General features: G+C 43.0%; 1 protein-coding gene across 7 annotated transcripts in view; it reads right to left on the bottom strand.

The window, feature by feature from the left end:
- The window catches only part of LPP (LIM domain containing preferred translocation partner in lipoma), a 322,183-nt gene that overhangs the window by 100,145 nt on the left and 199,435 nt on the right, over positions 1-22,603 (bottom strand). For all 7 annotated transcript variants that reach the window (XM_053951296.1, XM_053951295.1, XM_053951294.1 and 4 more), the window contains one exon: positions 15,839-16,513. In XM_053951296.1, the coding sequence (XP_053807271.1) occupies positions 15,839-16,513 (675 nt within the window). The remainder of the gene's footprint in view (positions 1-15,838; positions 16,514-22,603) is intronic.

Here is a 22,603-nt window from a genome sequence, read left to right as displayed (position 1 = left end):
AGGACCTGTGTGAAAACAGCCATGTGTCCACATCACGGAGCCTTGTGCAAGGCTGAGAGGGCTGTTTGCAACTGCTTGGAGCTGGGCCCCAGCTCCTGAGAACAAGGAGAGCACTTTGGACATTCCTGTGAATATCAAACATTTGCTAAAAGGGCAGGATAAAATCTTTCCTCACAGACCAGTAAAACCTCTCTGCCATCTAATATTGTGCTGTATGTCTTGTCCTTTTCCTACTGGCATCCATCCAGAACAGTGTAATTAGAGGACACATGGCATGACAAGAGCAAACGATATGTCAAATATACAGAGATCACCAACCCCAGCTGAACAAGTGCCAGTATCCCAGCACAAGCCAACTAAGGTGTTTAAGAAAGCCAGCAGCTCCCTAGATACTGAATGACAACAGAAAACTCTCCAAAGCAAAGACTGGGACCAAAACAGCTCACACAGCAGTGGGGAAAATAGCAGGTCTCTCAAGAGGCTGATCTATATACAAGGCACCAGCAGATCTGCAAATGACCCAGATAGAGTGTAATGGATATATGCAGTGGCCTTCCAGAACACAAGATTGCAGAAGGTGGTATGTCTAAGAGTCTCTTGGTTTGGGGAAAAAATAAAAAAAGGAAGGGCTACTAGTATTACTGGTCAGGATGCTGAAGATGCAGGAAAAGAAATAGCAATGAACTTCTGGAAGTCATCAAATACAATGTTAGTCTGGCCCTGGTCTCGACCTGTCACTTTTAAGTTAAAACCTGCTCATGCTGCAACAAGGAAATGCTGAAGGTCAGCTCTGCAAGGTGCTCAGTGCTTTCACCAGAAGTCAGACAGTTGTACAAGCCCCTTGTTTGTTAGACGATGCAAGAGACAGATGTAGAGTGAGAGGGAATCTGTGCATTTGTGAATCAGCAAGTACTAATGTGTGTTGTGGTGGCAAGAGAGGGAAAGCAGGGAGAGACCAAACAAGCAGGACTGGCTATGCCTTGAGCTACACTGAAAGCTTTTCTTGACGTTTGCTGTTACAGCATCATCCACAGAAGGAATTTTGGGCTTGCTGCACTGTCAGGCTGTCCTAGCCTTTTGACTAATACAAGGTACGGGATAAACTTACATGCTGTGTGGGCAGTGCTGTCCCTTAATAAACAACACAACCAAAGGATTAATTGAGATAATGTTTTACTAAAGGCGGCTGGTGACCGCTGGCTGTCCCCTTTCCCTTGTGCTCTGAAACAAGCAGACAAGGCAGCTGTGCTCTGCTGAGCAAACACACACACTCTCAAACCCACCCTGTTTGCTCTGCTCACTGCCCCGTGCCTGGGCATCCCAGCCAGAGAGGCAATGTCATTCTGAAGCATCACTTGAAAGACATCAGGACTTCAGCTCCTGGGCTTACCAGTGGTACCCAGCAGCTCCCAGAAGGACACACAGACATGGCTCTTCCCCTCAGAGATTCTCTGAGAGCTCAGTGAAGCAGGAACAAAGGAAAACCGAGAGACTCACTGAAATTTGGATTTGGTGGTTTGGATGGCCTGACACAAAACCCCGCAAACCTTACAGGTGCCATTACAACTTCCTCTTTTCAGAGGAAGCACAGACCACTGCGTGTCAAAACCTCTGGGTTCACTTCCCCCACTTCAACACCACTTTCTCTCTGGACTTGGGTTAATGTTAATTAACCCAAACAAGTTTGGGTTTCGCATCTGCATGATGAGCGTTGTCTGTTCAGAGGCATTCTTATGGTCCTTCACTGCTTGCACACAGTAATGTCCAGGCTTCTTCCCTAGGGGGAAGATTTTGTGATCCCACCAGAGTTCCTATGAAAGGAGAATGAGCCACCTGAATTGCTAATGCCTGGGACAAGCAGGTTGATGGGGGATAACCAGTGTGAAACTGTTCATCCACCGTAACCCCCAGAGAAAAGGAAGGTAATACAGGGTCCAAGCTGCCAAACCAAGGTGGTGAATTCTTTGTGCTAAAGGCTGACATTAGGCCACTCAAATATGTTTTGGTTAAAAACAACTTATTGCACATATTCAGCTGAAGGCCTAGGAGTCAGTCCTCAGTGTTAGTACTTTAAACTTCATGAATAGGAGGTACAAAAGAGCAGAAATCATGGATGATGAGCCAACACTGAGGATATGGGTAGAACCCTAGAAGTGTTATTACCCAGCTAATATTTGTCTATACACATATGCATGCATCTTGGTGTTAATATCCCACAACAAGCCTCCAACTAAACATATGTCAGCTATTGCCAAGTTGCTTCTTTTTGTCAGGTAGATTTTTGTATTTATTCCTGCAGTCCCACAATTTGAGTCCGCATGGTTCTCCCAGCACTCAAATCTCTTGAGCTTCTGCCAATCTAGATCTACTCAGTGGCAATCACACAGGTCTGAGGAAAGCCACACACCTTGGCTGAGGAATTGCAGTCTCTGTAATTCAAGTGAAAAATCAGTGTTGGGGAAGAAAGGCATCTGCAGAACAGCCAAGGCAGATATGAGCTGATATGAAACCATGAGTAATAAACTATCATCAGCAAAAGCTCAGTGTAGCTGCCTTGCTCATCGTCATCACAATGCTCTGGGACCCTGTATACAGACCCTTGTATATATTCATCACTGAGGAGGAGTGAACAGCTGCTTCTTGTGCAGAGCATAAGAGAAGCAGGAAAAAAAAAACTCTGTCCAAGAAAAATAGGATGTGAGATTCAGAGAAATCCTTCTGGGAAAAACCAGGAGTAGGGAGCTTGGAAAGAAAGCTTAGGAAGAAATGTATATCTGTAAAAAGGGCCCAAGTTTTCAACATTATTTCTGCTTCGTATCTGTGAGGATGCATGTTCACAACCATCCCCTCCTGATACCTGCCTTTGCTCTCTACCTATACTGCCAACAGTCCTTTCTGATGAGGTTCACATCACTGGTGGTGTCTGTTCAGAAACAGCCTCAATCACTCACAGCCCACTCTGAATGCTACAGCAAACTACCCTAGAAATGGATGGGTTTCCACTGCAGGGTATCATTTACTTGAGCTGTTCTGTTAAAGCACTCCTCTTCCTTCTTCTTTACAAGAACTCACACAGGGATATCTTCCTACATGTGAAGTAAAATCTCTGTTTGCTTAGAAACAATGTCTCACAAAAGAAAGTCTTGCAAAATGTTATGGCTGGTAACCAGCAGGGATAAGGTCTTGATTCCCCTAGAGCTAACCATAAAGTCAACTGCTGTACCAGGAACAGGTTCAATGTGTAATTGTTTTAGGGAGGCAGGAAATACGAGAACAGAAAAGGCTACTCTATGATTTACTCAGTCACCTAGTTGTTGCTTGAGAACCTCAGATGACAATACTACATTGGCCTCTGATCTGTGCTCCCAGCTGTTACTAAATCAACAGAGTTGCTCCAAAGTCAATACTGCTATAGTGACATCACTCTGGTCCAATATACACACTGCAAAATGAAAACCTGTACATTACAACTCAAGAGCCTTCATAGGATAGATCAAACTCACTGTAAAATGTTATTCTATACAAATTCTGTGTTTGTGCTTCATATATGAGGTGTCGTTTCTGCTGTGGCTTTTTTGGATGTCTGCTTGTTTCCATTCCTGGTTTCTCATCTCATTCCAGCAACAGCTGGAATTACTGTACAGAGATAGCCTGACTACAGCTGCAACACAGCTCCTTCCATAAATTAGTTTGTTTTAAAGTCTTCTAAAACCAAATGGGGCATAACGTGGCCACCAAATGTCTGATGAACCATCTCAGACTGAACACCAAAGGAAACTGGTTGAACAATCCTGAACACTGGGCAACAACATTTATCCTCCTTCCTCATTTCCCACATTCTTTGCATCTGGTTCCCCATAAAACATGCAGATGCTTCAGTAACAGGAAAGCTGAGGGTGTCAGTAATCATGCCTGATCTCACTAGCCTTTCCTCATGCTTGGCAACAAAATAAAATAGGGCTTAAGCCACGGTGAGGCACTGCATATTTCTGCTCTAAGCACACACTCAACACATGGGAGGGTGGGCCACATTAATCCTAAATCCCACCAAAGCCCTTAGATCCAGACAAGGTCACAGCTCTGCACTGCTCCTCAAGGAATGTATATACCTCACTCTCCAAATGTTGACTTATTCATAAAACTGTATGACTTGATTAAATAGCTCATTCTCCACCTCTGAGGGAACCTTTTTTATCTGCCTGGAACAGGTCCTTGCCTTCTGTCTGTCACTGAGGGAAGACAAAGCCATAGGGCTGCTGCCCATGTGAGCCTGGCTGAGTCACTTTCTCCCTCTGTGAGTTTGAGGAAAAGACCATAACAGCAGAATATTGCCATAAGCTTTTCAGAGGCTTTTTGAAGTATTTAGTTGAGATTCATAAGAGAGCTCTGACAATATAAAATACTACATAAATACTAAAAGCTAACTGTTTTTAATAGCCACAGATTTAAGAGAGATCTTTCTTTCATTTACATACAAAGGTACAGAAATATCCTTCATTTCAAATAACCACTGTGCCTGCTGTGAGAGGCTCTGCACATGATTTTCATTGCCTTTCACACAGAAAATAGGAACACTACTTTGCATTTATAGACTTAAAAACTAATTTGCAGACAATCAAGTCTCGAAACCCCCACTGTGATACAGAAGGTAAACATTAAACCTGTTTTAGAGAGGAAACTAAGAATGAAAAAGGTTAAATCACCAAGTCTAAAGCCAGAAAGGAGACATTTGAGAAATCAGGCATGCTAGTAAGGTCTACCTAGATGCACAATTGCTCACCTGTTCTTCTTACTGACCAGTTAACTCTTCTGCTCTCAAGGCTCTAAACATCAGGGTGCACATGCCATTGGCGAGAGTGGCCACCGCATTTATCTGTTTTACCATCATATTTATCTTCTGCAGATACTTCTGTTGACCACAGAGTGTGCCTGGAATTGCATGAGGCCATTTATTCCATTTTCTAACATGTGTGGCAGTAAAAAATTGTTGACGACTAAAAGTTAACCAAACATTTATTTTTAGAACCCAAGTCCAACGTTATAGTGTCTGGACTCATAACTACCCATTTCTCTGACATTAAGCTGAGCTACCACATGAGAAAATTGCTAGAATGATAGTATTTCCAGGGCATATTGAGTCACTGTCCAACATCTCAATTGGGAAATAAAATAATTTCTCAGCAACTGGCAGCACAGTGGGAGGCAAAGCTTGCAGGAACTCGTCTTGTGTTTAAAAATCCAGGTTTTTACTTTAAAACGGGTTCCTCATCACTAAACACAGGTTTTGTTTTGTTTTTTTTTTCCAATGATAGAAAAACAATTAGGTTCCATGGTATTGAATTCTTGGCACTATCTAGTATTTAGAACAATTACTAAGCATCACTAGAAGAATTATAATGGTGATAATCAAGGAGCAGCAAGAGTAGCACCATGGAGACTTAGGAACATGTATAATTTTTTAATCTATCCATCCTAGAGAAGTGCTATGGTCCCTGCCTGGAGGCTCTTCCTGACCAGTCCTTGGAGAAAGATGACTATGAACCTCAACCCTGCCTACAGCAGGAATTCCCAGCCCTAGTGAGACCACCTTGGCTTGCTTCCTCAATGGCCCACAGAAATGCTAATATGAAAGAGTAAAAAAGTCTCTGTGGCAGTGGATTTTTTGCCTTTTTTCATTTGCATACAATTATTTTTTCCCCTTGGACATGCAGGCTCCACATAATGAATTTGAGCTTCTGAGAAAGGCTTTCCTAGATCAAGGGAAGTACAGCTCAGAAGTCATTTGCTGATGCTTGGGATTTGCACACTGAAAGCCACAGATCTCCTGTCCAGTATAGCCTCTCTCCTCGAGAGGAGAAGCTGCCTATGGTGCCTCAGTTAATAATTAACTCCTAAATGGAAGCAGAAGGGTTGATGAAGGTGATGAAGGTTTATGACTTCATGTCTCTGTATCCTTTCTAAAAGGAGAAACAGATGTTTCCAACCATCACAAATTTCCATTCCACAGATCTCTTGCTCTGGCTGTTACCTTGGGGCAGTGACTTCCAAATGCTGCATTAAGAAACAAAACAAAAAAAAAAAATTAATTGTTTTGCTAGAAGGCTCAAGAGAGAGTCTGGGGCAGAGTCAGAGGTTGAACACATTCCCTCACACAGCGGCTCAGAAGGCAGAAGACAGCATTGGAAAATCCTGCTCTAATACTGCTCTTTTTGCTGGTAATCAGGGTCTCCACGATTGCCAGTTCAATTGGAGAAGAGCTCTGGAAATTCTCCTGCTTTGTCAGCGACATAGTCTCAAGCAAATCCCTGTATCATCTGTCAAAGTACAATCTGGATGCTTTCACTAGCATTAATTTAAATTTCTAAACAAACACCATACCCTACCAACTTGTGTAATGGTGAAGAAGTCAATTTTATCTGAGATGTTTGGGTTTCCTCCCCTCTTTTGTCTCCCACTTTAAATTGATGCCATCCTGATTTAAAAAAAAAAGGCCAGGGGGCATTTTTGAGTGCTGCCTGCAGATATGCATTTGTATGCTTTTTCCATCTTTTAACTAACAAATAGGAGGGAAAAAAAGTTAATTTTGCTAGCAGCCTGCTGTGATATAAATAAAAATAATAGGTACATTCACAGATTTTGAACTTTTTTACAGCTGCTGCTGCAAAAAGCAATTTTAATTTATAACCACGGATTCTTGCAAAACATATAACGAAGACATAATAAAATGGAATGTTTATCCTGTGGCTCCCATTAGACCTCCATTCGATGGTTGTAACTAATGACTTGTTTTTCCACTTTTGTATTGGAAGCCTTATTATTGGGCTGCACAGAGCATACCTTATTTGATTTCCCTAGCAAGGTCTGCACCTCTTGCTGAAGCCTGCAATTAGATGTTTATGAAGTAATATTAAAAAGCTGCATAATCACATCTGTGGTCAAAAATTAAAGAAAAAAAAAAAAAAGAAAAAAAGCCAGTAACAAGCCAGCTCTGTTTGTATAATATTATGCCACGTACAATAGACTAATGTTCACGCCAGTACATGTGTCCTTTAGACTAACCACTTCTATCTAACAACCTTTTTTTTTGGCAATAGAACACATTGTACTTTTTGGATAATTGACTGTGGAATATAATGTTGTTTATTCAAAAGCAGGTCACACAGAACTGAGCTTCCAGTTGTCTTTATCCCTCTACCTTTCTTATCTTCAAGCTATTTAAATTTATGCTGAATTTCTTTTAATTACACATATGATTTTAATTGCTGTTCTGTATTTATTCAGTAGAAGGTGACCTGATGGTGAAATGGTACAGAAAGGTGTGTGGGAAGCTGAATTCAGATTTGAAAACTGTATTTGGACATATTTATTGATGAGCAACGTCATGAAGAAACAAAGCACGTACACTCCCAACACCCTCTGGTACCTACAGGGCCAAGTTTGCCTGCAGTACAACTGCATTACTTCTCTGTACTGAAAAATCTACTAGAGAGACTCATCCACCACTTGCTCAGTGATCTGGAAATTCTACAGCAGCAAAAGGCCTAATTTTAAGCCTAAGCCTTGGAGGACAAGAACCCTGAGGGAAAGTGATGTAGAAACACGTAAAAGTTGTGAAAAATCTAGATGATGGGAAATGCAGTTGAGAAAATCAGTTCAATAGAGAGTTTTAACTGAAGTATTCAAATGAGGTCGTGCAAGAATTGATATGTTTCTAAAGCATGTTTTTGGGATGCAGCCTGTGGAAAGAGAGGTTACCAGTAAGTATTGCATAATAGGAAGGGTAAAGGATTTTGATGCAGCAAGGAACAGAAAAGCAGCCTTCTAACACACAAGCTGGAGAAGGAGATGAAGGGCACCTTTCTGATGCTGATCATCAGATCAGGAAAACAAAATTGTCACCTGAATCTCTGAGTGTCTGAGATACACACGAAACAGAGGTTTACAAGAATACAAATGCTGCAGGACACTTCCTCACAGAGATTTCTTCTGTTGGCTGAGTTGGACTGCAAAATAAAACCCTCCAGGCTTCCTGGTGACAGCCTAGAATGAATCCACCTTAGAAGGTGTCCACCTAGGTGACAGCCTAGAAGGAATCTACATATACACAGCAGGAGCTTCCCTATCCATTTAGGCCATTTTTCTCCATGGAAAAGGCATGAGTTTTTGTTTAAAGCTCTACCACAGCAACAACAGAAAAGAAGGTGATTCATTTAATTAACAACCAGTTCTTACAAACCTGGAGGAAAACCCTGAAAAAAAAAAAGATTCTTCAGGTGTTGGCAGAGTCTAATTAGGCAATAATAGGATGAAAATTATGATAGCTAATCTGCTGTATATTATAGCTCAGGTGTGGTTCCATTTTATTGATGACTAAACTAATCCTAATAAGTCAGGTTAAGTTACAGCCAACTCATTTGAGGAAATTCTGTTTGTTTGTTTAGAAAAATATTTAATTGGGAGGACAAGTGATACTGACAGTAAGAATAATTCATCTGTCTTTGCTAAACCACACTGTGGAAAATCCTTGCTAATGCTACATTGATCAGCTAACACACAGCAGCTCAACTCTTCTATTTGTTTTGTGTAGCTGACTTTAGATGGCCCATTTCAATGTGGACTATTTTGAGGAGCCATGTGAAACTAAGTCACTGCCCTATTAGTGTGGATAAAGAGACATATGAATATTACTCTGCTACAAGTAAGATGTAGTTCATCTGATATTTCTTCCAGCAGAGAGAATACATTGTGTCTGGAACAAAGAAGAAAATGTGACTGGAAAGTTTAGAGCCCTTAAATTAATTCCCTAGACAAAAAGTTGAGGCATCATACTTATAATATCATGTTATATAACTTGCTGTGGAGCCAGGCAGCTACTAAGTGAAATAGTGTAAGTTATAAAAACAAAATATTGTTGTGAAAACAATTTTACAGCTTTATAATTCACTATTATTTTCATTTAAGAACAAAACTGTCAGTGTAATTGCAGATTCTGTTTGCCTTGCAGGAGTTCTTTCAGCCTGTGATAGGAAACCTCTTCTTTTTTTTTAAACTTTTTTTCCCCTAAAGGCTGCTATTAAATTTACTATGTTATCATGTTTCTTTATAGTTATTCAGAGGTAAATCTTAGCAGGAAGGCCATTATGTGGAGGCCAAAGTTATTTTAACACCAGAACATTTATGATCAGTAATGTAACCCTGTATTAGCAACTGCTTCATACCATTATACTTGGATGAAACAAATATTATATCAACAAATGTGACAGACTACTTTGTAATCTTTACAACTGAATATCTATTTTTGGTGTGATCTTCATGGCTGGCACTGCTCACTGTGCACCATGATAGTTTTCTAACTTGCCTGCTCATTCAAGTACTAGGCTTAAGGAGCCTATCTAGGCACAACCGACCCTATCCAGGGAAAAATGATTCATCTTTTAAACTGTGCACAGCCCCCTACACAAAGTGGTGCTTCAGTAAAAAAACATTACTATTTTATCTGTATGTGTGCCATTAAAAGCTGGATTAAGACTTCAAATATGCTTCACAGAGGTCAGTGGGAAAACAACCCAAATACAGAAAGATGCACTCCAAATGACATGGCCAAAACAGGACATCAGCCAAAGCATCATCTATGCTGTCACTGTGTTGTGAGCATAGTGACTTCTCTTAACACTGCCATTACCATCAGGTCATAAGCCCAAAGAGTTTCACACCAACAGGGCAGCCAGAGACCTTCTCACCTCGAAGAGAAGAGCCACCAAATGACCGCAGGATGCTCCAAGTCTCCATGTTCTGCCCATCTCTCCTAATCAATTGGTGCCTAAACTTGGACAAGTTTCTCTACCCATTCAAGTTCTGGCTTCATTGCAATAAACTTGACAATGACACAGAGGTTATCTGACAGAACAGCTTCCTCACACGCTCTGGTGCTTTGGCTTTGAAAGAATTACAATGTGGTTGGACTTGAGTGTATTTTTAAACGGAAGAAACCAGCTCCTCCAGTAATCAGCAGCACCATCACACACAATAGCCAGAGTCTGCCTGCAAATTAAGTGGCACTCACTTTTATGGGTGCTGCTTTCTGTACTGAAAGCTGTAAACCAGTAGCAAGGCCAACCATCCTTGTCATATCATGCTACAGATCAGGCTGCCCCTTAGAGACCTGAGCTCAGGCAGTCCCAGGGCTCAGGCAAGCCCCACTGCCTGGAAACCAGCCAGCCTCCCTGTCTGATGCAATGTAGGTATACACTCACTGCATCTTATGACCCCAGACCCAACATTCTTCTGTTAGCCTGTAACACAGTCTGGCAGGATCTCTCAAGGTAGACACTTGGTTATCAAGAGTTAACCAGCACAGAAGCAGAGCCCTTGATTAACTTCAAGGTTGCCCCATGCCTTATCATGTGTGGAGGCATTGTCCTCAGCTTATTTTAAGAAGGAGCAAGAAAGAACATCCAGGTATTATGCCAAAAGCCTCTTTCTCAATTATTCCTCTTATATTTCTAACCCATTGTGGCTGACTAAAGGCTAAAGCTGCAAAAGCTGCATCCTGAAGCTGTAAATTTAAGTTGGTTTTTCAGTATATGCTGACCTGACTTACTCCTGTAACTGCAGGCTCCCTGTTATCTTAAACTTCAAGGTAATTGTTTGGCAACTCTTTGTTTCACTATTTCAGGAAAACAATTCAAATATATGATACCTAAGAGAAAAAACTGATTAATTGCTCTGTCATCAGCTGGTTCCTGCCTAGTATACGGAGTGCTTAAATAATAAAAATATACAAAGAACAAAGAGTAAAATTCTCAAGTGAACATGTTAAACACATTTTGAGCCAAGAATTGGGCTCTTTCAAAAGTCTGGGGTATAAACCAGACTGTGTCATATTCCTGCAGTCAGGATAAGGACACCATTCTGCAAACACCTCTTTGCATCTCTTGCCAGCACCTATTCACCTGAAAAAACCCACAACGATTTTCATGCAGAGATTTATAATAGCTTGAAGAGGAAAACATCATTCTCAATGCCACAGTACCAAAAGTCCTGAGCTTCTCATCTTATTGTTAGACACAACTGCCTTCTTTCCCCTCCTCCTTATTTTAACAGAAGCAACAGTATTTAATTTAATCCACCCAGAAGCAATGACAGAGTCAGCAGCTGATATACAGCTAGTGCTGCCTAGAACTCTGAATTACTGTTTTGTGAAGAACGTCAACATTTTGACATTTGTTGCTATTCTCAGGGTAGAAAGGAACTGCATATTCGTCTGGAAATTTTGAAATGTCACACTGAACTCACAGATTCAACTCTGAATTTCAGAATTTCACATTCTATTTCATTTCACATTGGCTTTCAGTCTTTTTTAATTCATTAAATGCCAAAGTAGAATATCTTAAATCACCCTTTTTAATTTTACTTTGGTTTGCTTTATATGAACATATTAAAACTATGGGAAGCCACTGTCCCACACTGACAGAAGAGCAACTTCAATCATCATTTTACACTGTCTCTAAATTCCATCCATTGAAAATTTTTGATACGTGACTTTTGTGAAGACACTTGGGTGAAAGCATAAAATTTTGGGTGAGAAGACACTTTGGGGGAGGCAAGTAATGCAAAGCAAGCTGCCTGCCTTTCTCCACAAGTCAAAAGCAACACTAGGAAGGCATATATCCCTGTGACAGCAGGAGGGAATCTGGCAGACTGCTTTTATTCATCTGCAGAGAAGGAAAAATTTCTAGTTGCTAAATTAACAGCAAATAGCAAGAGAATTAGTCTCAGTTCAAACGCAAGTGTCAGAGGTATCTCCTTTATGTGAGTGATGGCAGACTAAAAATTATTAAACCAGTGCAAGAGTGCATCAGTTGTAGTGAAGGGCACTGGTGAGCAGATGTTTCTGAGGTAAAGATGAAACTTCCAAGCGAAGGTCTCCATCACAGATATTAAATCAGTGGAAAAACTGACAAAAGCTGCGTAAAATGAGAAAACAGCGATCTATCACAGTCCCTTTTGGGCATTCCAAGCTATATGAGACCATGTAGGGCTGGGTGCAGCAGACAGCAAAGAAATCATCTCCAGCAGCGCAGAAATCACGCAGTGGCTGAGGTCCACTAGTCATGAGCAGCCACAAGCATGAGCTGCCTCATTAAATCCTCCTGGTTTACAGTTGTCTCCCCACTTTTTATGGTGCTCACTGGAAAGGTGTGCAAAACTGAAGGGCTGTCTGAAGAGGAGGCCATGCTCCATATGCCTCTGCAGATGTGAATGGGGATACTGCAACCCATGGCTGACCAGGTCAAGGAACTTGGACACTTGTGCCATGTCTGGGAGATCAGACACAGCTACCAAAGCGACATTGCTCTCTTTCTCCTCCCAGCAAATCTGCAGCAAAGAAACATGGATTACATGAGGTACTAAATCAGAGCTATAAGACACTTCTGTCCTCACCGAATTGTTAAACTGCTCTCAAGAGATTAATGATTTTATTAAGATTTCCACCATTCTGGACAAGAGCCACAAAGCTGTCTCAAATGGCGTCAGTGGTACCTAGTCTAGATGTTGAAAATATGAAAGGTCCCTTTAGGAAGGAATGTGCTTCCCAAAGCCTATGAGTAGAATTAGGACAATAGCTGGGATCTAGGAAGAACAGATCTCCCAGAGCCACCCCTCAAATACACCAGGAGATACGAGGTCCCTAAAGGTCCACAAATCTACTTGGGAGATATGATAGTGTCTCAAAAATGCTCAAACATGACCAAAACCAGTGAAAGGACCTAAAACTATTTGGAGATATGAGAACTCAACAAGGGTTTTCAGTGTCTTAACCAGTCCAGCACAGAAACATTTGGTAATAGATGAGCTGGTCAGTGGTGGGAGTTTACCAGTCCTGTTTTGGCCACAGGGCAAAGTCCTGGGAATATTCCATGTCAAAAACTAGTTTTGTCATATGTCTACTATGGACACGTTGGTGACAGAAATGAACATACCTAATGAGCCACCCTGGCCTTGTGCCCTCTGCCCTTTGGGAGAGAAGTTAAGAGAGAAGCTTCAGATTTTGACTTGGTCTGAGCAGGCACAGCAAGAGCATGAGAGCAGCCAAATGGTCTCATGAGAACTCTGCTGCTGCTCCTACAGAAGTCCCCATCACCCACCATCCAGAAGAGAAAGCTCCTGAGGTTTTTTGGCTGTTAAAGCACATGAAGGTTTAAATGAGGACATGTACTCCACCAGATCATTTCCCAACTAGGACTTGGGCACTAATGCTAGACAGGGTGCTGCAAAAGACTAAAATGCCCAGAGGCTTCACATGCATGACTCTCACCCCATAAGCAGCCCAAGGACAGAATGCAACGTGGAATTGTGTGTGAGTAAAACTCATTGTTTTCAGCCCGCTTTAAGAACCAATAGAGATTATTTGCTGTTCCCATACCAATCCAGATTTATTTTGGATCAGCAGCGACTTCAACATTATTAGTACACAGCAAAAAACACAGAGCCACAGTGTCATGAACCGCTTCCTAGCCAGAATGCCAAATATAAACCTTTTTTTTTACCCTTTGAAAATATGAAACAAATTTAATGAAAAATTTTGCCACTCACAGTGATGGATCATGGTATATGTTAGAATTAAGGACCATGAACTTTTAATCTGAGATGGAATTGCTACGACATCCTTAATAATCTGCACACAAACTGTGTTCAAGATTAGGCATGCACTTTTCTGAATACATTTAGAAATTGTTTGATATTTTAAAACCATTCCCTTGCAAGAAGAAAAATTCCAAAAGGTCATCTTACATTTTGTGTGATATGTATTAATGCTTCTTACCCTTTCTGTTTCCTTAACTGAAAGGTCTCAAATCAACCTTGAAAAGGCAAAACACAACCAAATGCAGAATCATGTGTGTGTATTGGAAAAGACGTTAAGATTTACGTGATAGCCAAGTCAAATTACAGTGACAATTCTTCCTAACAGATATCTGGCTCTAACACAGCCTTTTTTTTCCCTTTTAAATAAAATAATTCCCAAAGTTGATTTTATGAATGAGTTATTCTGCAAAGGAAGAGAACAGCACGTGGTAAGGCTGGACAACACTGCTTTAAAGGCAAAGCTTGTCACCAATATGTTACAGAAGATTTGTAAGCTCAAAAGTGAAATAGGTAAGAAAACAGCTATTTAGCAGGTTGGAAGAGAAAGAAAGTTTCTGGAGGGGTTTATCATCAAGCAGATGATAGTCTGTCCTGCAGAAGAATTGAAATTATTTTTTATAGAGATACTTATGAAGTATTTCTGTCTGTGTATTTGCAAATGCCACGTGCATACACACCATGTATATACAAATATATATAGGCATACATGAAACCCCAACTTGAGCTAAATTAAATTGTCCCTCCAGCTTTGTAATGCAAATGAGACTAACAGGCTTGTGCTGTTTGTGGTTTGAGATGATTTGCGTTTCCATAGAGATGCTGACTGAACTACAGTTTTTAATTTTTTTATATATATAAGCCTACTTATATCTATAAATGTCTAAATATGGATCTACTATACCTCAGCATTTCCTCAGTGACTCCACTGGAACCACAACCATTTACATCAGCTAAAGCTATGTGCAAATTTTGTGTCTTTCACTGCTTTTAAATCTAAGCTCTATACCAAGTACCTGCAGAACTGAGAGTTTATTGCTTCTCTCCCTGCTTCAAAGGTTCTTGTTAAGGAAGGGGAATAAAAGAGAAAGAGCAGTTTCTTAGCTGCTCGTAGACAATATTTCAAGGACTTCTGTAATTTCTTGCCCTCTCTAAACTGCCTTGAAACACCTTTGCCTTTCAAAGTTCCCACTGTCAGGAAACCTGGAATTCAGGGAAGAGTATCTGTGTGCTGTTAGAGAAGGAAATGACAAAGGGACAGGCTTTCTGTTATGTATCAGAAGCTTTTTCCCCTTTCCCTGTGAGCACCCACAAACTCAAGAGCACGGATGTGCTCAGACGTGCCAAGGTGGGCCTGGGCAGCAACAGCATCATTGCCTCCCTACCTCACCCTTTGTGGAACCTCAGCTCGTCATACACAATGAGGGCCCCACAAAGCTAAAACACCTCCCAGAGCCACAATAGAGATGGCCACCAGCAGAAGTGACAAAAGCCAGGCAGGATCAGATTGGGCAGAGAAACCAGGCAGATCCATTTTATGAGGTCCAGGCACTTGCTGAAGTGGATGGGGGCCAGCCAGTGTACCAGCATCGGAGAGGAAAACCAGAGCCGAGCTCTGTGGGGACTAATTTCCATGTGGTTTCAGTGATAAGTGATCTTTGAACAGCGACACACCAGAGGACAACCTCCGCAATCACTCTGAACCACAATCAAAACCAGCCTCTCGTGTACCTCCCATCTGCCTGAGGACAGGGAGGATTAACTGTTGAACCAGGGATGTCCGCAAGTACATGAAGCAGCTCACACCCAGCCTCTCACTTCATCTTGCGAGTGCGCAGAAGAAAAGCCTCCAGTTGAGTGATGCCTTAAAGAGGCATGGCCAGGGAGCTCCTTGGGCAGCAGCATGTCACAGGGACAAAGCCATCCTCCCGTGGGCTGACACCATGTTTCCACGTGTGACACCATCTCATTATTTGCAGTTGACAGTTTTTCTAAGCCCCTGCAGAGGCTCTTTTCAAAGCAGATTCCCTATTTCCTTATTCCCTAAAGAGTTCCCTATTTCCAGCTTTTAAGAAGCCATATGTAGGGAGATGTGCCCCACACCCCTGATAGCACCACCTTAACGGGAGCATCCCAGGCCACATTCAGCCACGTGGCTCTCCCAGCAATGTCAGTGACCACTGGTATCTCTTACCTTCTGCTGCAGGGTGGGCGGCTGCGGGGCCAGCACTGGGTCAGTGATGTAGGTCTTCTTCGTGCCCGGTGGCTGGTAGAGCCCAGGGGGAGCCTGGCCCATGGCATTACTCGCAGGATACGCCGGCTCCGCCTTCCAGGAGCTCTGCGGCATGTAGGGCGCTTCGGAGCCGTTCCTGCCGCCGTACCCCCCGTAGTAGGGGTCCTGGTAGCGGCCCTGCGGGGGCGCATATCCGTAGGCGGGCTCCGCGGGCCGGCCGGGAGGAGGGCCGTAGCCGTAGTTGGGCCCCTGGGGCTGTGGCGCTCCGTACTGAGGGGCAGTGGGCTGGCGGGACGGCGCGGTGGCGTAGGGCTGGCCGGGCCCCAGGCTGCCGTAGTGCCCGGGCTGCGGGCTGGGTGGTTGGTAGTGCGGGCTGGGCTGCGCCGTCCTCACCTGCACGTTGAAGGCCGGGCGGCTCGGCGTGGAGGCCGTGGCGTAGGAGGCCGGCACCGGCTGCGGCTTCAGGGTGCCAACGGGAGTGACCGGGATGGGCGCTGGCTGCCCCGGGCCCTTGGCAGTGGACTTCTTGGTAGCGGTGAGGGGAGGCTGGTTGGGGATGATCATCCGCTTGTGGCCAGTGACAGGAGTGGACACGGATGGGGTGGTGGCAGCGGAGCTGCTTGAGGTCCCAGAGCCCTGGAGAACAAGGAGAGAAACACAGGGTCAGCAAGAGGGGCCACTTGGGCACTTGGTTGAGCAATGAGGTTGGAAATGGGGGTTTACAGAAACATTTGTGCAGCAACTCAAACTGCTTAGGAATGCAAGAGTAACATAGGGCCACACGTTATAGAATGGTAATAGCAACCCTCCCCTGCTCTGACAGAACAGGGACGGCACCGCACCAGCAGAGCAGAACTGTCGTGCATGGCATTTCATCTCTCCTTGGAGGCTTCTCCTCCACCTCCAAACAAACAAACAAATTAAAAAATGATACACACACACAAAAAAAGGGAGACTCGCCAGAGGATAATTAGGGAAAACCCCAAGCATTCCTGCAAAAATGAGGCTGTTTTGAAAATGAGAGAAAATGAGATTATAATCTCTATGGAGACATGAAATTCCTTGGGTCCCTAGAGCACTTGCAGGGTTCTGCCCCAATACAGGAGCTCCTTTAACTGTGCAGATTGGGGTAGCCTGCAAGCAGGTCCCAGGCTGTAAGAATGAACTCTGATCAAAGCAAGTCATTGAGGTGTCCCTACCCTGGCCGTACTGGTTGGACACCTGGAGTGACCCCAGAAAAGTTAAATGCTACACATGCTTCATTAAAGGGCAGAAAGTGGGTCAGGATTTCCAAGAGCTTCAGAAGTCAGCTCCTACCATGGCAGCCATGTAAGCCTGCACCGGTGCCCCAGGCACAGCAATGCTGGGGCAGCCAGGGAAGAGGATCACAGCAAATGCTGCTGCTTCCTGCAATTTGGCCATGGAATGAGGCTTTGTTGCAGTGACGCTGTCTAACATGCATCATACATCCTTCAGTCTAGTGTACTTGTTTGTCTGGCTTACCTTGCATTTAAATGTTCACAAACACCAGTGTGAAAAGACATCTTTGTTAAAGAGCTAACAGTGTCAAAGTTTCTGAAGAACACTGATCAACACTCTTTATGTCTTTTCACTACATCAAAGAAGAGTAACTTGAATTTCTAGAGTTTAGGATTAGGTATAATTTCTTGTTTCTCTATTTTAATTTATTCTAAAAGAGTACATGAATTTTATGCCTTCTACAGAGAAATGCATTAAAGTGAAGACATGCAGTTTGACTGCACCTAGTTATATGAGGTTATGTCTCATTCAAACTTCCTGTACCAGACTTGATCTCATCCATTATCTGCTTGATAATTTACAAGTTCACAGCAGCCCAAAGGCAGCCTTTACGCATGCTTATGTGCACTCCAAGGCATATGACACCTTTAAATGACCAACCTTGTATTTGTTCCCAAATGTTCCCATTTATGCAGGCACCCTGACCTCCACCTACTGCTCCACCACCTTCTTCCTGGGGAGGGCATGGTGAGGACTTTTCGGGACATGCACAAGCTGTACTGGGGCCAGAGAAATCCTGTGCCTGGTCAGCAGGTGGCGGCAATTAATTGCTGCCAAACCACCCAGAGGGGGCTGGGGGAACTTCATCCACCTTGAGCCTCCAAGGGTTCCAAACTCATCCTCTGTACAGGGCGGGAGAAACTTATCCTCTGTACAGGTGGCTATGTCCTCCAACATTTGGTAACCACCTCACACAAAGGAAAAAAAAAAGATAAGTGCAATACACTCAGTTTCTAGTGCACAGCCTACAAGCAAGTCTTCCCAAGGGATAAGGAAGCCCTACCACCCAACTGGCAGCTCTTCCCTGGTGATGTGCAAATACTTTTTTGCTGATGCACTGGTAAAGACCTTACTCCCGCAATCACACCTTCAGGGCAAACCTCCCACAAGGAAACACTATAAATCAGCAAAAACCCCAGGCAAATAAGAGCATCAGTCTGTTCTGAGAGGTGTGAAAGGTGTGTATTCAGAAGTGGGGAATAATAAGGCAGCAAACTTCTGCTGGAGGAAAAACATCTCAATGTATTCACACCCTGACCTTGCTAACAGATCCATGACAAGGCAGCACATAGACTGAAGAGATTTTCAAACTGAGAGCAAGGGCAGAGACAGGTTAAGGGTCTGTAGCCCTCCATTAATACTGCCTGATTCTTCTACTTCTGAAACACCTGAAGGGAAGCTGGCACTCCTCCATCCCTGCATCAGAAAACAACGGCACTAGCACCCATTGCTAGCAAGAAAACTTGCTTTCTGTCAGAATTGTTCTCCCATGTCAGGTTGGCATTTATGCCTGGGAGTGCCAGAAACTTTCCCATTTCTTCACCTATTTCATTCTTGTAAATTATAGTAGTTTGTCCACTTACTGTAATGGGATGAAAGGTCCACAGTGCAGCACTGTGTAATTACCACCAGAAAAGCATTTTTCTTTTCCATGAGAAGAGGTAGAACGTAGATAATGTTATAAAGGCAATGGCCAGTCTGGGGGAGGGGAAAAGACCAAACTAAAATAACATAAGTGAGCTCTGTTCATCACATTCTGTATTTCTGAATGCAGACTCTGGAAGCAGGTCATGACAGATGCTACTAAAGCTCTTCTGATCCTATCTCAAGAACTGGGGAACTTCAATCTTACATATAAACATCCACATAACACTTCACTGATGCCAGTCTCCTGCCTGGTCTGGAATACACCTTAAGAATAAATGATAAACCCTTCTTCCAAAAAATCCCCAAACCCTCACAATCTGTGGACTGGTACCAAGCAGCTCCTGTGTTTGACATTACAGAGAGGATGAGCTGTGAGTATCCCCTCCTGCACCAGAATCCAGTGAAGGAAGGTGGCAATTTGGGGGAGAAGAGCCCAGTCTTTGCTATGAACACCAGAGCGAAGGCCCGAGCTAACAAGTACTGGCTGCATTGTGGCATCAAACCACAGGCTGCCTTGAGGAGGAGGAAGTTTGCATCAGTAGGAGTCCCCAGAGGCGCCCTGCGTGACTCATTCTGAATTCCTCTGAGGGCACTGGGCAAGTGTGTGATGAAAGCTGGGGTTTATGGGGGGAGGTGTAAGGCTAGCTGATGTGGTGTAGTAGAGAAATGGGACAGGCTACAGGGAATTTAACACTACTGGAGCATTGATGATTTATGAGGACACAAGTTGGTTGTAGCTCCTGTGCAAGGACACAGGTGAGGTATCACCATAAATCCTCTGCCCTTTTGCCTGAGAGAAAGAAGGGTGGCCACAGTCCAGCCATGCACTCAAATATCACCCCAGGCTTAATCTTAAAATTACTAATGGATTAAGAAAAAACTTTATAAATGAACAGTCACTAAGGACAAGATTCCTGCTCTGAGGACAGGAATGTGTGGAAGGACAACAAAAGGTTACTCCAATACCACTAGAAGACAGATTTCAACAGCTGTCTGGAAGGTACTAGGAGGATAGGAGGGATAGATGAGGCTGTAAAGAAAGCAGGTAGATGGAGTAATGAACAGAAGGCTGGAAGGGGCTATCTGTATCACTGGGTACAGTCTAGCAAAACAGATGACTGTCACAAATATTTCATCCAAGTGAATCCACAGAACTTCCACCAACACAACAAGGTAGACTCATCCAAAAGCACATCAAAGTGACTGCTCAGAAACATGAAAACAAGTGGAAACAGGAGAAAGAAAAAGGAGAAAGACAAAGAGTGAATTCATAGGAGCACAGGGATCCCTTTCTCCAGCAGCTCCTGGACAGCTCATTTCAAAACCATACTGCATTTGCAAGTGATTATCACAGCCAAACATGCTCTCTGACATCCTCTGAGGGCTGTTTTCAGAGGAAGACAGGCTTTCCTCTGCTCACCATGCCCTGATGAAACTGTCTGACACACTTCGCAAGTGCAAATTAAAACCACGTTACTTACCATCAACCCCTTCTTGCAAATTCATATTTGCAAAGAGAGTAAACTAGAAACCCCAGGTGTTGATAACATAGAGTCGTTGAGAGAAACTAGAGTAGGAAGGAGTTAAATTCAGAACCCCATCCACCACATTATAATACAAAATCTTTTTTTTTTTTTAATGGGAAAGCACAAGAGCCTTGTTTAAACACAGATGGAAGTACCTAAATGTACTGCCTCTTCTACAAATGAATTATCCAGCAGTTCAAGTAAAGGTGAACTAATACTGACAAAATCAAGTAAAACTCAATCAAATGTGGGAGGGAAAAAACCCCAAAACACTTCTAAAAAAGTTCACCATATATAACCATGAGGGGAATAACTTTGTTTGGCAAATCCTGCCTTGTCTTTTTAAATGCAGAGGAGGTTCATAAACATTTTCAGGAGTTTCTTGTACCAATCATCATAGGGAAAGTCTATGGCATTGTGATAAAGTCACACTGTTTAAGGGATCTGACTTTCAGAGCTGGTTGTCTGGATTCAAAGCTACCCTGGTGGGCAAATCCAAAATCCGGACTATCTTTGATTCTTTATCCTGTAGAAATTATTTACATATATCTTAAATTAAATTCAATGTACATCTACAACTAAAAAGTCATTGCATAGGTACTAGAGATGAAACCTTTGTTCTACAGAAATTAACCTGTAATTCTTTACCATTTTCAGGGTTAAATCTTAAAAAGAGTACAGAATAATCGTAGTCTACAGCATAAGCATGATTCTATATGATCAGCTGGAATTCATATGAAAAGGACTTCATTCTTTTACTTTGCACATTTGTAGAATTATTTTTATAGAATCCCTTCAGTTACTCAGGTTTCAGAGACTGAATCAAAAATGCCAATACAAAGTTTATCACATTCTATTCAATTCTCCAGACATTTTTTTCATAAAGGTACAGTTGAATAGCTTTAGCCCTTTAGCTGTCAAATTATTACATACAAAGATACATTACTCCAGCTCAGTGATTTTCAACCTTTATGCTTGGCAGCCCCCAAATGTTTTTCAGAAGAGACAAGCTCCTTTATGGAGAAAGTTAATCTATTGACAATAAACATGGGTTTTTCAGTTACCTTTCATTGAATTCTTCTTAGTTACCTTAGGAGTGATCCATGGACCCCCAGGGTTTGAAGAGCAGAGGTTGAGAACCACAGCTCTAGCTGGGGCTGCCTTTTTTTGGCATTTCAGTCACTAATTACTCCAGGATAGGAATGAAACAACTCTTCTTCCTCGAAAGGCAGAAACCTGGCAACTACCGGTGGGCTGAACCCAAGATGCGGCGTTCTCAGGGGGGGCTGCAAGTTCAATGGGCCACTGCAGCACCTCTCCTTCTAACTCAGCCCCTCTCCTGCATGGTCCACTGACACAAGCTGGGCTGAAACACAGGGCCAGCTCAGGCCACCTGAAATCCTTTAAGTAGCACTCAATGGTGGTGGAAGTTGAAGGCCTGGGTGGGAAGGGCAGGAAACGGTGGAAAATCAACTTGGCTTTTCCTATCACCAATGATGGGCATTCACCTTGTCTAGCTGGAGGTGCTTAAAGCTCTCTCTCTCTCTGAAATGTATCTCCACAGGGTCATTTATTCCATTCTAATACTGAAGCCTAAAACAGGGGAGATGAATCATCCACTGGGGGAATCTTACTTCTCTCCACTGACTGTAAAAGAAGGGTAAAAACAGGCAAGACAAGTCAATGAATATTTAGACAGCACAAGTTAGTGGAGACAAATTCCACAATAAGAAGGTAATTTTGATGTGACTGTAAGAAGCAGAGATCCCTTTTCCCTGCATTAAGTGCCCTGCCACTCAAGCTCAGCTACAGCAGTACACCAAAGGGATTTCGGAGTGCCAGCAGCTCAGATGATATGCTAGGATCCTGCCTCATCCTGTAGCCAAGGCTTGACCAAGAGAATGTGTTGCAAGTTTATTTCTAGTGTGTGAAGCGGGCTGACATGAATGGGACACCCTTCCCCAGCTCCTCTTCTACCTCTGTGCTGAACAGTGGCTCCTGCTTTAACTGGAGCTGCTGCTTTTCCAGGAGCAGCATCTGGGCTGAGCCTACCTTCTCCCTCAGGTAGCATACCCCAGCTCCCCCTCAGTATGGGAAAGATAACCCCAGAGAAAAATAAAATACTCTGCTTTGAAACCTTGGTCTTTAGGCACCTGAAAATGTGAACAGGGATTTTAGGGGGTTTCCTGATGTGCAGGCACCTCTGCCTCCTGCTGACTTCAAATTCTGTATT

This window comes from Vidua chalybeata, chromosome 10 (assembly GCF_026979565.1).
Source record: "Vidua chalybeata isolate OUT-0048 chromosome 10, bVidCha1 merged haplotype, whole genome shotgun sequence".
In the NCBI taxonomy this organism is placed as follows: Eukaryota; Metazoa; Chordata; class Aves; order Passeriformes; family Viduidae; genus Vidua; species Vidua chalybeata.
The sequence above is the reverse complement of the archived record's forward strand: the minus strand, read 5'-3'. Positions and strand labels throughout refer to the sequence as shown.